Consider the following 15,788-nt stretch of genomic DNA (forward strand, 5'->3'; position numbering starts at 1 on the left):
AGTTACGAGTAGGTGTATTCTGTAGAACTAGTTTTAAGATTGTTAGCTTAACAGTCTCTTGACGTGAAACATGTATTTCATACACTTGTTTTACTTTTTAATTCTTTGACACTTTGAGAGCCTTTACACCTCCAAATCTTATGAATGTCATTATAATTGTATATTATTATTTTTCTCAGACCGTGGGGACCTTATACACCTCCAAACTTAATGTATTAACCGTGGAGAGTATACGTCTCTGTAATATTGTATAATATACTTGACTTCTAGTTACATATTAGTTTATGTGACTGCTAGCTTAACAGTCCAGGCGCGATTTATTTATTTAGTATACATTTTATTTTGACACTTGTAGAGACTTTACACCTCCAACTCTTATTAGTATTAGTACTCTGACATTGGAGACCTTTTACATCTCCAGATTTAATGTATTTTTAACCATAGAGACTATACATCTCTATTTTATTGTAGTAATTATTTATTTTCAGATTATTATAATGTAATGTTTACCCAGGTATTGGCTGTTGTATTTATAAATGTTGTTATGCATTTTTCATGTCACTATATGATGTTACTATAAATGTTGTATTGACTTGTAAGAGGCCGTGTGGCCTACTTGCAGAATATTTTTTTGATATTTTAAAAACCATCCTTGAACTTTGAATTCAGCCCACGAGCACACACTTTACTTTGTATGGGATTTTTTTGTTATTTTATACACACATTTTAATTCGTTTTGATTAAGACAAAAGTGGAGGAACCGCGCGAAATCGCCTTTTCATACAAACGTAGTCCTCATTTTCCTCTCTGAATATTCACGTTATTGAAAATATTTTGACACAATTTATTGTATATCAACCACAGCTATGACCCTACGGTTGATTTTTTTTTCGAATATTTATTTATCATAAGAGTTAAGAGCATTAAAAAATGTAAAAAAAAAACCATAAATAATGTCAATATCCAGTAAGCGTTAGCAAGGGACAGGTAAATTTGACGGGATTAGAGCATTTCACAAGTAACATTTGAAATGTAAGGAAAAAGTACCTTAAATAAAAATAACTGAAACTCAACAATTACGTAAGTCGTTACATATGTGAAAAATAAAAGATAATAAAAATAGTTAGAAACCACCTGATTTATTTTATTACAACAATTATATACTTACCGAACAATATTTTATTAAAACAGGAATGTACAGTTTTATAAAGATTTATGGTCCCAATAGTTATACTTGATTTAATAACAATTTCACAATTAAACTCTTAATTGACAGTTACGCTTAGGTAAATCAACAAACGTATAAAAGTCATCAAAATATGTAAACAATTTTCAAAAAAACAATTATACTTAATATATTCCTTCATTAAATATTTATCACCATGGATTTTGACGACGCGAGTACCTAGTATTTAATGGAGTGAATAAAATAAGTATACGTATTTTCGTAATTAAAATAAAGTAGAAGAACTCATAATTATAATTAACAAAGGAAGACACTAGGGCCTTGCACTTTATACGCTGTGTCTCTAACGAATACATTTCTCCCAACTTTAAACCTTCCTGTTATAATAACAGTGATTGTAGAAGACAAGCTTGGCCTACATGAATGATGTGTGCCAATTCTAACTGTATGCTTTTGATTACGAAAATAATACTTATTACATATTCACTGTCTAGTGGTGTTTCACTTCTTGGCGAGCAGGCTCCGGATGAGGGTCTCGAGCTTCCTGGTGTCGGCGGCGAACTTCCTGATGCCGTCCGAGAGCTTGTCCGTGGCCATCTGGTCCTCGTTCATGTGCCAGCGGAACTGGGCCTCCGTCAGCGATACCTTCTCTATATCGCTATTTGCCGCAGTTTTTGGGTCAAGCACCTGTAAAAAGAGTTGTGTTTATAAAAATAAGATTATAGAGTTAGGGCCAAGCTAAGTTGGCAGCGATTTTGATAGCCCATACTGTGGAAGTGTTATTTTAAAAGTCAACATTCAATGAAATTATGACGTTTGACGACCGGTCTGGCCTAGTGGGTAGTGACCCTGCCTATGAAGCCGCTGGTCCCGGGTTCAAATCCTGGTAAGGGCATTTATTCGTGTGATGAGCATGGATATTTGTTCCTGAGTCATGGGTGTTTTCTATGTATTTAAGTATTTATATATTATATATATCGTTGTCTAAGTACCCTCAACACAAGCCTTGTTGAGCTGTCCTATAAGAAAAAAAAAAAAAAACACTTGCACAATCTGGGCTATCAAAATCGCTGCCAACTTAGCTTGGCCTAATTCTAGCGCCATCTGGTGAGTAGAATACCAATTTCACCATCGGTGTATCAAATTTTGTTTACAGAAAGCCGCAAATAAATCAATTCAGCCAATTTTAGAAATGATTAGGAACATTCATGGGCACAAACGAACATCTACACAAACAAACAGCCTCACAGCTGAACGCATATACATAGTTATGTCGCGTCTATCAGCGGTAAAAAGTATAAACTACTTAAGTGGTGTGTACTGCGTACAAGATCAAAGTTCACCAATACCTACGTAGTTTAAACACGTCATGCTCCACGTCAGAACCACCTCTTCTTTAATAAACATAAATACATTTAAAAAATATCTACAATATATCTATAAAATTCTACGACCATTTGAGAAAATCTATATGCCTAGTTTCCTCGTAAACTCGTGTTACAAAGTGGTGCTGCTACAGAGCATCCTCGCAGCAGAACCACCGTCATATTTTTCTTACCACACGTACTATTTACACACATATTCGTATATTAAAAGTTGTGCAAGAAAGACATGATATAGTGTTGTTTGCAGATGACACTTCCCTTATATTTAAAGTGAACAGAAAGGAAAATAGATTCGAGAGCATTAATGACGCGCTATCTACCGTATTAAACTGGTTTACGGCAAACAATTTGCTTTTGAACGCAAAGAAAACCAAATGCATCAAATTTACGCTACCTAACGTCAAGCAGGTAAATAACAGCAAGATTAAAATAAAAGGTGATACGCTGGAATTTGAAGATCGAACTGTTTTCCTGGGAGTCACTTTAGACTCAAAACTGCAATGGCATGCACATATAGCCACTTTAGCCGGCAAACTTAGTTCAGCAGCCTATGCAGTGAGGAGAATCAGACAGCTAACAAACGTAGAGACGGCCAGGCTGGTTTACTTTAGTTACTTCCATAGTGTTATGTCGTATGGAATTCTGTTGTGGGGAAAAGCGGCAGACATTCAGACAATATTTGTACTGCAAAAGCGAGCTGTACGTTCCATCTATGGACTGGGCGCTCGAGTATCCCTAAGAGAGAAATTTAAAGATGCAAGCATTCTTACCGTTGCATCTCAATACATACTTGAGAATATTATGTATGTTCGGAAAAACATTAACGAATTCAAGCTTAACAGTTATATCCATAACTATAACACTAGAAACAAGCATAAACTTGCTGTGCCCGCCCACCGCCTCCGTAAGGTTAGTACGTCTTTCGTCGGGAACTGTACACGTTTTTATAACAAAGTTCCCACTGATATAGTGAATTTGCCTCTTAACAAATTTAAGTCACACGTTAAGAGCTCTTTGTTAAGTAAGGCGTATTATGCTGTGAATGATTTCATAGATGATAAGGATGCCTTTAAGCCAGTAGCTTGATCTTGATAGTATGATAAAAATGTCAGTAATAGTGTTTTCGTTTTCTTCCTGTGAAATAACCATACTAGCGTCCAGTAGAACTGACACAAGAGAACATCATGTTCTCGTTTGATTGTATTATTTTAGTTTTGGACACTTAGAGACCTTATACACCTCTAAGATTTTATTTATTTTAAATTTTATTTTATTTTAAATTTCATTTTATTTTAATACCTATTTTAATGATTTGGACACTTAGAGACCTGTACATCTCTAAGTCAATTTAAATTTATAATTTAGTTTTATAGGTAGGCACTCCTTATGAATAATATGTAGTCGCGTTTATGTGGCGCTATGCCGTCTTTAATGTAACTTACAAGCACAAATGTTGTATCTCACAATTTTTTTTATTATATTTATATTAATACAACCCGGCAGCTTGAACATGTCATGCTCGCTTAAAAGTCTTTACTTACGGTGGCGTCGTTGATCGGGTCGCCACTTTCCCGAATGAAGGTTGAGGGAGGCGATGGCTGAGATACACGTCATACTCGTGAACGGGTGCTGTTTGTGGAGACCGGTCTGTTTAAGCTTACACGGGGTACAGGTTATGTTAAAGTATGTAACTTTACTTTTGAGTGACATTAACGTGAGACACTTCATTCGGTTCTTGTCTGTTTTAATTTATTTGTCTTTCAATTATTTATATAAGAATTCAAGCCTTGGCGACCCTCTACATCTCTAAGGATAATTTAATATATATTTTTATATTTTATCTCTGACACTTAGAGACTTATACATCTCTAAAGAATTTTAGTATTTTATGGTTTTATTTTTTTATCATAGTTTTTTTGTGTAATTTGACATTTAGAGACAGTATACATCTCTAATAAAGTATTTATTATTTCATAGATTCGATATTTGTAATTGTTTTTTTTTTTTTAATTTATTGTTTGTAAAAATGGACATGTAAAAGTGCCCCTGTGGCCTATTTGCTGAATAAATGTTTGATATTTGATTTGATTTGATATTAATAATTATATATAAATTCTACATGTACGAGTATCTAGTTTACTTAATCTCTCATTTTACTTTGAATATTTAAAGTCGACACTTCTAACTTTTTATTAGGAACAATTCATTACGCGCCTGCACACAAAATTGTAGCAAATGTCGTTTTAAAATGAGAGCGTTACTTGAATTATATGGCGGCGGCTATATAGGTTGCGTGAATCAATTGTTATTTTGTCCCTTCAACCAGGGGACAAGGTAAGAAAAGTTTGTTAAAGGAATTGATGTAGCATATTTTTTAATACAGTTGCTCAAAAAGTGCTACTTTACGTAGCTGTTTAGCGTTCGCAAAGTTGGTTTTTAGACCGCGGGCCAGGAGCACATATCGTCAGTCAACGCCTCCCGGCTGATACTTTAGATGTTATCGTGAATTTAAAAAACAGTCAGCCGATTGTATCGCGGTGGAAAGACCTCAGTTGAAGACATGAACATGTAAAAAAAACGCGCCTTACCACTTTATGTCCGCAAAGTATACGTATGTGTAAATTGCGTAGCCGTTTATTTGGAGTGCCTGATGGAATGCTACATGCAGTTTCATAATTTTTTATTGCTATCATAAAAATGTAAAGCGCTTTTTTTCCATGTCTATGCGACCAGAGGACGTTCCGCGGTACAACCGACTGGCAATTTTTTAATTAACAATAGCATCTGAACTATCATCTGACATAGTATCAAACGGGAGACGATGACAATTTTTTTTTACGTGTTTCGGTGGCTGCCATTCCTCAATTCAGCAACGGAGCGACAGCTGACGTCCACGAGGGTTCATCATACATAGCCGCCGCTATATGAGTTTTCGCCCGGGAGGCGATTGGTGCGACATCTGTTCCTGGCTCACGGTCTATTTTACAAACTAGTTGCTATTGCTATTTACTTTCCAACTTTTTTTAAATTTATTTCTGACCGTAATCCATTCGTGGATACCCAAACAATTTGTCTTTAAATTTTGCCGTTACACGTTTATTACGCCGAAAAACATAAATATTTATTTGTTCTTATATAAATAAAATGTTATAAATTACGATATTTTTCTCTAAAACATTTTTTTAATTATTGGCTGAATGGAACTAAAAAAGCCGGCCACTTTTTTCAGTATTTTCAGTTAAATTTTACTTGTATCAAAATAATTCAACTTAAATTGCAACTGTGAGGGCGTTTTTGTATGAAATTAGTTGTTGTGATCTGAACGTAGTGTATACCTAGTGCTGAATAAACAATATCATTCAAGTTCAAGGGAAAATTCGTAACTGTATGGTCTGCAAGCAACATTTAACATTTAGTTTTATCGTGATTTTTTCGCAAATGTATTAAAAAACGTCGTTAAATGTACGCGTGCAATTGAAATTATTTACTTGTCCCGTGTCTGTTATTCGCCTACGGCTTATAAAAGACATCTCGGGACTCGTACTCGTACGGGACTCTGGCTGTATAATGACACACTTTGCACACTTGCATTGAAATGTACTATCATGTTAATTAGTTACCTCATTTGGTGCTTTCGAAACGGTGAAGATGATATATTTAAGATAAAATAAACAGCGAAATTCTATGATGGTTTAATGTATTATTATTAAGTATTTTGTTTATTATTTCTACCAACATTATAACCCTTGCTCTTAAGCATATCACTTATACAGACCAATGAAAAATGAAAGAGATAGTAAATGACTGCAGCTATAAATAAAGAACATGCGCTTATCGCTAGTCACAGCATCAATTGTACATATAGCATGAATTTTGTTGGCTATGCACCCAGGGTGCCTAGCCAAGATGCCAATCGTTTGCGCTAAGACAACGAAACGCTATCTGTCTTTTTATCGCACTTATATGTAAGAGTGATAGAGACCGAAAGCGCTTCGTTGCCGGAGCGCAAACGATTGGCATCTTGGCTAGACCCCCAGAACAGCTAAATTGTATCTAATGCTTTGGTTGTCATATCAAAAACAATATGGTTACTAAAACTATGTGACAGTCAGATTCATAAGATTTATTATATAAAAGTAGGTATAAATTACTAACTTCAACAAGAGACTATTATTACCTCTACCGGCACCCAGACTACATTTTATTCGTGGAATATTATTTAGAGAAAAAAGTCATGATTATTTATTTGATTAAAAAAAAATTATTACCACTAAAAAAAAATCTCAAGAATATAATTCTATTTGAATAATTTTGACGGGAATAAAATCGAAATGATTTTATTCTTACGAATTCTTATTAAAATAATGATTTTATTCTTGAATGCCCATCACTGACAGGTGCAATACTGCATACCAACTGTTTTAGCTATTAATTTTTTTTTCATATGAAAGTTAGTTTCTTTTTTCCTCGCAAGTGTGTTGAAAAACGTCGTATAAAACGCGTGTTATATATACGGCATAAAGCGAGCGCGCAGTAAGAAAGCCGATGTTTTCTTATTGCGCGCTCGCTTACAGCTCGCGCTAAGTGTCGCCCCGTATGTAATAACCATCGTAGCACACTTTTATCACAATGTACTATTACGAACATACTCAGCAGTTTACCCATTATGGAAAAGGCATACATGCATGATTAGATTGGTTAATTTAAATGCCATAACCATAGTCTTGGCAACGAGTAACAAAAAAAAGTAGATTTATCCCTTGTGAGTGTAAAGGTCTTAGCACTCGACTCAAAATTAAATATTGAAATTAAAGCCTTATCTTGTATGTCCTACAGTACAATGTTTAACATTTAGTAACTGTCGGGTGGTCTACGCGTCGTCCACTCGTCGTCCACTAAGCTGAACCAAAAGTGAGTTGAGTTGGTGTGGAATTGATATAGTGTGCGAAGACCTTTAGGAGAGGGGTCTCGGAGGAGTGTACCTTGGACAGCGGCTGGTCGCTGGCGGCCAGCTCCTGCAGCAGCTTGGGGCTGATGGTGAGCAGGTCGCAGCCCGCCAGCTCGCGGATCTCGCCCACGTTGCGGAACGACGCGCCCATCACCTGATGATACAATCATGAACCAACAAACCAGAACAGCAGTAGAAAAGATAATTACATTTACAGTACATATGGTGCTGTTTTCCCACACGCGTGCGGGAACGAGCACCTTCCGTGCATATGTCGAGACTTCAAAGAGCCATATGTACTGTAAAACGTTGTACGATACACGTGCGAATAGGTAATTCGCAACTCGTGTCGATTTAATTAAAAGTAAAAATTAAAAGTAAAACCAGCGCCCGCTATTTTCAGTAGCTATATTATGACTTAAAAATGAGTTGCATCGAAATAATTCAACTTTAAATAGCAACTGTAAGAGTATTTTCGTATGTAATGAGTTATTGTAATTAATTTATGCAATGTAAATCATCGTTGAACGTAGTGTACAGTGCTGAATTAACAATATATAGATTAGATTACATTCATTTATTTCTTATTGGAAATGTACATTATATTTTATATAGCATACAATAGATTGTAATAGTAGACTATTAGGCGGGTCCACACACAGCGAGGAAATTGACTCGCGCGTTATTATCGCTCTGTGTGGTGGATATAACTTGTTTTTTAATTTTATTAAAATCGGACCGGCAGTTATGGGGTTGACCGCTCGAAGTTTTTTAGGTACATATGGCACCAGTATAGGTTTCCCTGTCAATTCTATGTATAGTGATATTTTTTTGTTAATTTTATGACCCAGATGCTTAGCCCCATCCGTCAAAACCCATAGAACAAAACTAGAAAAGCCAAACTTATGCTGGCGTCATTTGTAAACAGTCGCAAACCCCATACTCTACCCTAGTCTAATCTGATGATTTTTGTCAATTTCTTTTTTCAAACATTTTTTTGCTTAGATGTAGACGTGCGCGACGCTGCCACCACCGACAGTTTTTCCACGCCGCCTCCGACAATTTTGATCCGTGTATAATCGGCGTGGAAAATTTAACCAAATTGACTTATCTTGTCCTATTGCATATTGGGCAGTGAATATAGGTCTAACCGTTAGGTTTACATCACATCCAACTTTAAAGCTTTAGATCAATTCAGTTTTGTAGTATTATGACTGGGCTGATCTATTATTTAGTCCAGTTGAGTTTGAAACGGTTAAAATGCAATGTTACCTGTGTGTTGTAGCCGAACTTTTTGTAGTAGTTGAAGATGCGGGTGACGGACAGCACGCCCGGGTCCTCCTTGCCCTCGTACGTTTTCTTTGTATGCTCCACGTACCTGAAAAGACGAGGAATTCAACTATTATTATATCGCGTGCGATTTACAAAAAAACAATTCTGAGACAGTAATAGTAATTACGCCCGTTTTCTTAAGTAGGTATATAATTTCTAATGGAACAATTAAACTTATGTAAACATTTCCCTGAGATGATTGAAGTAAATAAACGTCGTAAATGTGTAAATAAAGTTAGTTATTATTTGTTTTGTTTTATTTGTCCACGGTACTCACCAGTCCAAGATCCTGCCGACAAACGGCGAGATGAGGGTGACATGAGCCTCCGCGCACGCGATGGCTTGGTAGAGAGAAAACAGCAGCGTCAGGTTGCAGTGGATGCCGTGTTTCTTCTCCAATTCCCTGGAACATTAAACTAAATAAAGTAATATGGCCTAAAATATATTGCCAATAAAATGGACTAATCCCAACAAGGTTCGGTTCGCCTCTGGTTTGGAAAATCACTTTGCAGTAGTTGTATATGCATAGAAAGCAAAAGCTAAGAGCCTAATAACGCGAAAATTATAATCGCTCTTGCATATACGAATGAAAGGGAGGCAAATACACGATTGATCAAAGTTGTGATACCAATTAGGTTGGCAAATGAAACCAGATAAGGCCTTTTAAGATCGTATGAAATCTATTAATTTAATATCAAGACAGAGGCGTAATCCACAACGCAGGCTTCACCAAAATAACCGAGCAAAGAGAAGTGGAGAGAGTCTTACTTGGCAGCTTGGATGCCTTCCCAGGTGGATGCCAGCTTGATAAGGATCCTCTCCTTCTTGATGCCATACTCGGAGAAGGCGTTGATGAGCTTGATAGCCTTCGCAATGCTGGCTTCTTTGTCAAATGACAATCTGTAATAAATATTACACAAATTAGCCAAGCGGTAAGGCCAGGAGCGACCCTAGGGTACAACGATGCCGCCTCCGAGTAAGGCTTACGACTTTCAAACTGACAGTCGCGGTTTCAAACCCCAATCGCGGTTCCAATGACTTTTCTGGAATCAGAACAAGAGGAACATCGTGAGGAAACCAGATGGAACTTCAGATGGCAGTCACATGCGTTAATTCTTGGAATTAGATTGCCTAGTGGATCCTTAGCAAGTCATGTCAAGAAGTCGGGACAAACAATTAATAAAAAAGCACTTAAAGTGAACTAATTAAATTATAATGATGACTCCAGATTATTGTGTAAAAGCGACTGTGTTTTACCACTTTTCCTTTATTTATTTACATATACCTAAATATGTGATGATGAAAGAAAATATTGATGATGGAAGATTTGCATCACTGACCTAAGTAATAATTAATAAATGTATGCATATGCCAGACTTAAGGAGCTATTATTTTTCTCTGCCTGCTGTTATATTGGTTTGAATATTTTGATAGGTACAGGTAAATTACAAATTTTGAGAATTAAGAAGGTAAAAAACAAAGATTTTGTTTACACAAGAAATTATGACCAACGGCTCCATTGCCAGGACAAACAAAATAATCTTTCAAACTATTGTCTTCAGAAATGAAATTGCAAACACTGTTTTGAACATATCAATCATGCAAGACAACAATCATATCAAGCTGAGAGCATGGGCATCATAAACGCGGCGGCTGCTATCACTGCAAGGAAGGTAGTAGGAACCTCCATCCGCATATTCTCTAGTAGACAGTAGAGGAGTCTTAAATGGCTCTAAAATGCCATATAGTCAAATCCAAACTTATACACAAATGCCACGAAGGACTAACGGAGGTATGTCATAATAATAAGATCAATCTACAATGGATCAGTGGACAGAGTGGATCCTGGGGTAACAATGCTGCGGACGAGCTTGCCAGGCATGGATCGAGTGCGGGCGTGATTGGCCCGGAACCGATTCTCCCGTACCGTTTAGCAAGGTATGCTCAATGCTGCTGGCACGCAAAATGGGCGCCAGTCGTCGAGTTGCGGAAAATCGCCCGTATTACAATACATGAAAAACAAATATGTTAAAAAGTACAGTAATACACAAAGTCTGAGCACTCGTAACAAAACTATGCTTCAGTTTTATTTTATTCTGTTTCTAAGCTAAGTATTTATTTACCTGGCATCAACTTCAACAGACACTCGGCCAGGGATGATTTTCAGGATCTCACATCCAAAGAGTACACTCAGCATGTCTAGTGTTTCGCTCACTTGTTCCTCAATGGTGCTGAAGAAATAAAAAACATTATATGATTTAAAACTTTAATATGAACTTTTTAATTCCTTTTATCTGATACATAAAACGAAGTTACAAGGTAAATAACACTTTTGTAAATTATGATACCTAGAGTTTAACCCTTAACTCAATAACATCCAAAATACTGATCATAAACTTTAAATCTTTAATCCTCTTTTTTATAATTGCAAATTCAATTTTTAGGGTGTGGTGTTAAACAGTTAATTCTAGTAAGTGTAGCATTATTCTCACCTGCCGGTATCCTTGCCATGCTTGATGGCTTTATCCAGAATGTGCTGGTACTGCTCCATCGCTGAAGCCGACAGGATCAGACTGGGGTTGGTGGTGGCATCTGTAGGCTTGTAAGCCTTCATGGCTGAAATGAAGCAAGCGTATTACTCTCATTATTAATAACTTTCTAAACAAGATTGGGTCTTATATACTTATATACTTTTTAACTATCTTCAGCCCACACTTTGTCCATGGAATAATGATGATGATTGATCAAAAGTACCATTCCCGGGAATCAAACCACCTCCTTACCAAATTTGATCTACACAGTTCAGTGGTTTAAGCATGATGAAGTAGCCAAATAGTTACAAACAGTAGACAAATAGTACACAATAGTTGGGATAATATCCTTACCTCACACTTATCAAGTACCTGTTAGAATTTTTTTACTTCTAGGTCTATAAGGAATCAATGGGACATCTCCAGAATCATTTGAGTGTAGGTGATAAGTCAAGATACATTGGAATAGAAACCCATTTGCTCGACTCATCAGGTTTGACCGTTTACCCCTCAGCATAATATGTCCTTGACAGGCATCATATCCAAATCGGATCTAAGTTACTAATGTAACATTTTTGTACATGTGTATAGATCATGTCATTCACGAAAACGCCAGCCTTGACTCGTATTGACATGTCATTAAAGGTTAGATTCGACAAATCTGCGCGTCATCATGGATGACACGAACTACGATGTGTGATGTATCACATTTTAATAAATATGATAATTATTTGCAATTCATTTATTTTACTAGTATACATTTTATGTAATCACACTTGACACTGGCTAGCATTCCTATCTTTGCAACCGCAAATAATCTCTTATCCATCTAATTATTAAATTTCACATATAATAGAGTTAAGTACACAAGGCATCTTTGTAAAACAATCTTTAAATCCAAAGTTAGAAACAAAAGAGTAAAGTTTAATTAAGCAGTGAATTACATGCTCAATTCGGTAGGTAAGCTAACCTTCAAAGTCCCCGGTGTCGGCGACCACCGTAGATACCTGTTTCAGCTGGTCAAGGGCGCTCATTTTGGTGCGCTTTGCTTGAGGTTCACCACTCATACTGACTATTGGGTGCTACAGTATTGTTATAAGTAGAGCGTAATTATGCCGAATGCCGACGGACAAAACACGAATACAACCTAAGAAGTTCACAATAGCGTGAAGGTGACCCTGCCACTATCGACATACAATATCGACATTCATTCACTAGCCTTCACTACTTGCTTCTCCCTCCCCTTTACCCACAATAACTTATCATAACATCAAATCAACTTGAACTTTGACAAGTTTAAATATTTTATGTAAACTTATCTTAAGCCACACATAATTAAAATAATCACAAAATAAAGCACGTTACTTTTACCTGACCTTTTGGCTTATTACGTTAAAATATTTATTTTCCGTATTTATATTATTTTTATTTTTAATTCAGATACAACTTTTTACTTTAAAATCTCACAATGAGAAGTTAAATCTTCTGAAATCCGAACGCTTGCCTTAAATAAAGTGACAGCGAATATGAAAGTGCCAATTACATCCACACTAATCCACACTATACATATAATGCCAATTACATCCACACTTAATCAGGCCCACCGCGAAAATCGAAATACGCTAATTGCGGGGATCTTTCTCTTTTACTCTCACTAAGATAATAACGTCTTAGTGAGAGTAAAAGCCCTGGGCTATAACCGCGAAAATCGAAGTTCGTCAATTGCGGGTATTTTTCTGTCATTCTAATTATGTCTCAGCGTGAGTAAAAGAGAAAGATCCTCGCAATTTGCGAATTTCGGTTTTCACGGTAGGCCCCCTGGGATGGGAAAGATCCCCGTAATTTGCGAATTTCGGCTTTCGCGGTAGGCTCTCAGACCCAATAGGGTTGTTTCCATCTACAAATCTTAGGGCAGAATTGTATCCCAATCATCCCAATAAATTCTTTTGGATTATAAGAACATGTTAAACTACTTTTAGGGGACCTGTAATGACCATATTTTTGTAAATATTGAATTTAAAATACCTTTTACAGTACATATGGGGCTACTTTATAGCACTAGTGCGAGAAGTAGCATATTATGTTACTGTGTCGAACATTTAAAGGGCCATATGTACTGTAAAACGTTGTACGATACATGTGCGAATGGGTAATTCGCAACTCGTGTCGATTTAAAACACTCCCTTCGGTCGTGTTTTAATTTATCGTCACTCGTTTCGAATTTCCTATTTTTCGCACTTGTATCGTAATGTACTATTGGCACACGTCACGTGACCAAACTCGAAACTTCATTGAAGATTCTGATGACGTCACAACTCTCGGATTGACACTGTTGACAGTTAGGCGATAAACAACAAATGACAAATGTCAGTTGACAGTTCATACTTCTACGTGTGTATGAAGTTATGTGTCAAACCGTAAACTGTGACATCACACAATTTTCAAAGAGCGTTTTGGGCGCGAAAGCATCTGTCAAAATATATTTTGTTAATTTAACATATTTAAAGCCGTTTTTAGTATAAAAGTTTAGTTTTAGGGCAACTTTTAGTTAATATAGAACGCAATACAAGCGTTTTTCAAAAATTGGAAACAACCCTATTGCAGGCATAGGACAAACTATGTCTTGTCTAATTTAGCATGTTTGTCGTAAATTAAAATAATCATCGCTGCATGAGCGCTAAGGAGGATGGTATTTTCTTCTTACCTTCGAACATATCGAAACCTCCCGGCATTGCCTTGAATACTGTTAAAATTTTAAACCTCCAACTTTGGAATTATTGGGATTCTGATTTCCCTATTTGAATTTGACTCGTGTTTGCTCCGATTTTACTCTGCTCTGCACTTTAAAATTAATAGAGAAATAATAAGTTCATGTCAATCATATCTCTGTTTACATTTTTTCACAGTAAACAACAGTTGCTAGGTAACAACATTATGACTAAAGATAGGTCTGGACATATGAGGTATATGCAACCTTCTTAATGTTGTATTCTTGCCTTTAAATTGTACCAAAATTATAGTGACATCTGGTGATATAGTTTGCACAATCGGTAGTCAACTATACGCAAAATAGGTTATCGGATCCCATTAATAGAAATCGCCGCCATCTTTACTAATGTTAACTACATTTCTAAGTGTCGCCCCCCTGGGGGCCCTCCACTAGAGATGCCACGAATATTCGGCAACCATTCGGTATTCGGCTTATTCTGCCACTGCCGAATATTCGGTATTCGGCCGTATGTCGGCTACTATTCGGCCAAATACCGAATATCTGTATTGCAATGCAATGGAACAATTATATTATATAACTATAGATAGGTTAAACTCAGTATAAACTTACACATAAGAAGCACAAAAAATACTTTTATTTTCATTTCTATACCTACGAAGAAATCTTTTATTTTTGACATTCCATTTATCTTCGTCGTACTCGTTGTTAAACATAAGCTGGTCTCTTTCGATGAGCGGAAGCTCGTTACCACGTAACCCTCCTCGTGGACGTTAGCTGCCGCTCCGTTGGTGGTTTAAGGAATGGCAGCCACCGAAACTAATAGTCTTTTTTTTTTCTTTTCATGCCTTACCCTTGCTAAGTCAACTTAGATTTAGTTGTTAATAAATTTTAAAATACTTATATATATTTTAATATTTACTTATAATTAGGGGTGAACTGAAAACCAGCGCTGTGACAGCCAGTCTGCAAATGCTTGCTAACACAGCAAATGCTGAGTCCATCCCTTTTGTCACACTATTGTTTGCATAATTTGGATAGACTTAAGAAATTATGTTAATTTTATTGTTGCTGCTCTTCTATTCAACGTGTCTACTTGTTTGTTTTTCTTTTAACGTCTTTGTATTCTTGTATGTTTGTGACAATAAATAATTATTATTCTTATTCTTATTCTTAAACAAGTAAAAAAAAAAATTGTTACTCATCGCCTCCCGTTTGATATAGGGACCGTGCGCGTTGGAGGGTCTGCCATCTTGTGGCCTGAATCGGAACCATAAACATGCACATGTACACGTCACGTGTTTTCTTGTGCATAGTAGGTTCTGCCATCTTGTGGGCTAAACCTGAACAAACAATATCACATTTACGCCTCGCGCCAAAAATCTGACGGCTCCTGTGCCGCCTCCTACAGTTCATGCACGCTCCCTATACGGAAGGTGGAGGCAAGGAAATAAATCTCCATGTACCAAAAAGTGTCATCAAAAATCCATAAATAGGTGGCGCTACAATACCTAGAATACTTAAACAAAAAAATCAAATCATAGACAGCGCACTTCACTCCGTCAATAGCGTCTAGGTTCTTAGCTATTCTAGCGCTACTCTGGAGAGATTTGGAACTATTATTTATAGCTGACAGCTGGACACTTGCAACAGTTCTACTAAAACGTAGTGATTATAT

The 15,788-nt window shown here is 36.5% G+C and overlaps 1 protein-coding gene across 1 annotated transcript; it reads right to left on the bottom strand.

Moving 5' to 3' along the window:
* Window positions 1–1,120: 1,120 nt before the first annotated feature.
* Window positions 1,121–12,761, bottom strand: LOC133516959 (probable transaldolase). Its single transcript, XM_061850030.1, has 8 exons — window positions 12,353–12,761; window positions 11,344–11,467; window positions 10,975–11,082; window positions 9,620–9,751; window positions 9,129–9,254; window positions 8,792–8,897; window positions 7,554–7,673; window positions 1,121–1,873 (listed from the first exon to the last, which is right to left on the bottom strand). The coding sequence occupies exons 1-8, from the start codon at window positions 12,447–12,449 to the stop codon at window positions 1,688–1,690; spliced, it is 999 nt and encodes a 332-aa protein (XP_061706014.1). The 5' UTR covers window positions 12,450–12,761; the 3' UTR covers window positions 1,121–1,687.
* Between the last annotated feature and the right edge of the window lie 3,027 nt (window positions 12,762–15,788).

Source organism: Cydia pomonella, chromosome 4 (assembly GCF_033807575.1).
Source record: "Cydia pomonella isolate Wapato2018A chromosome 4, ilCydPomo1, whole genome shotgun sequence".
NCBI classification, from domain to species: domain Eukaryota; kingdom Metazoa; phylum Arthropoda; class Insecta; order Lepidoptera; family Tortricidae; genus Cydia; species Cydia pomonella.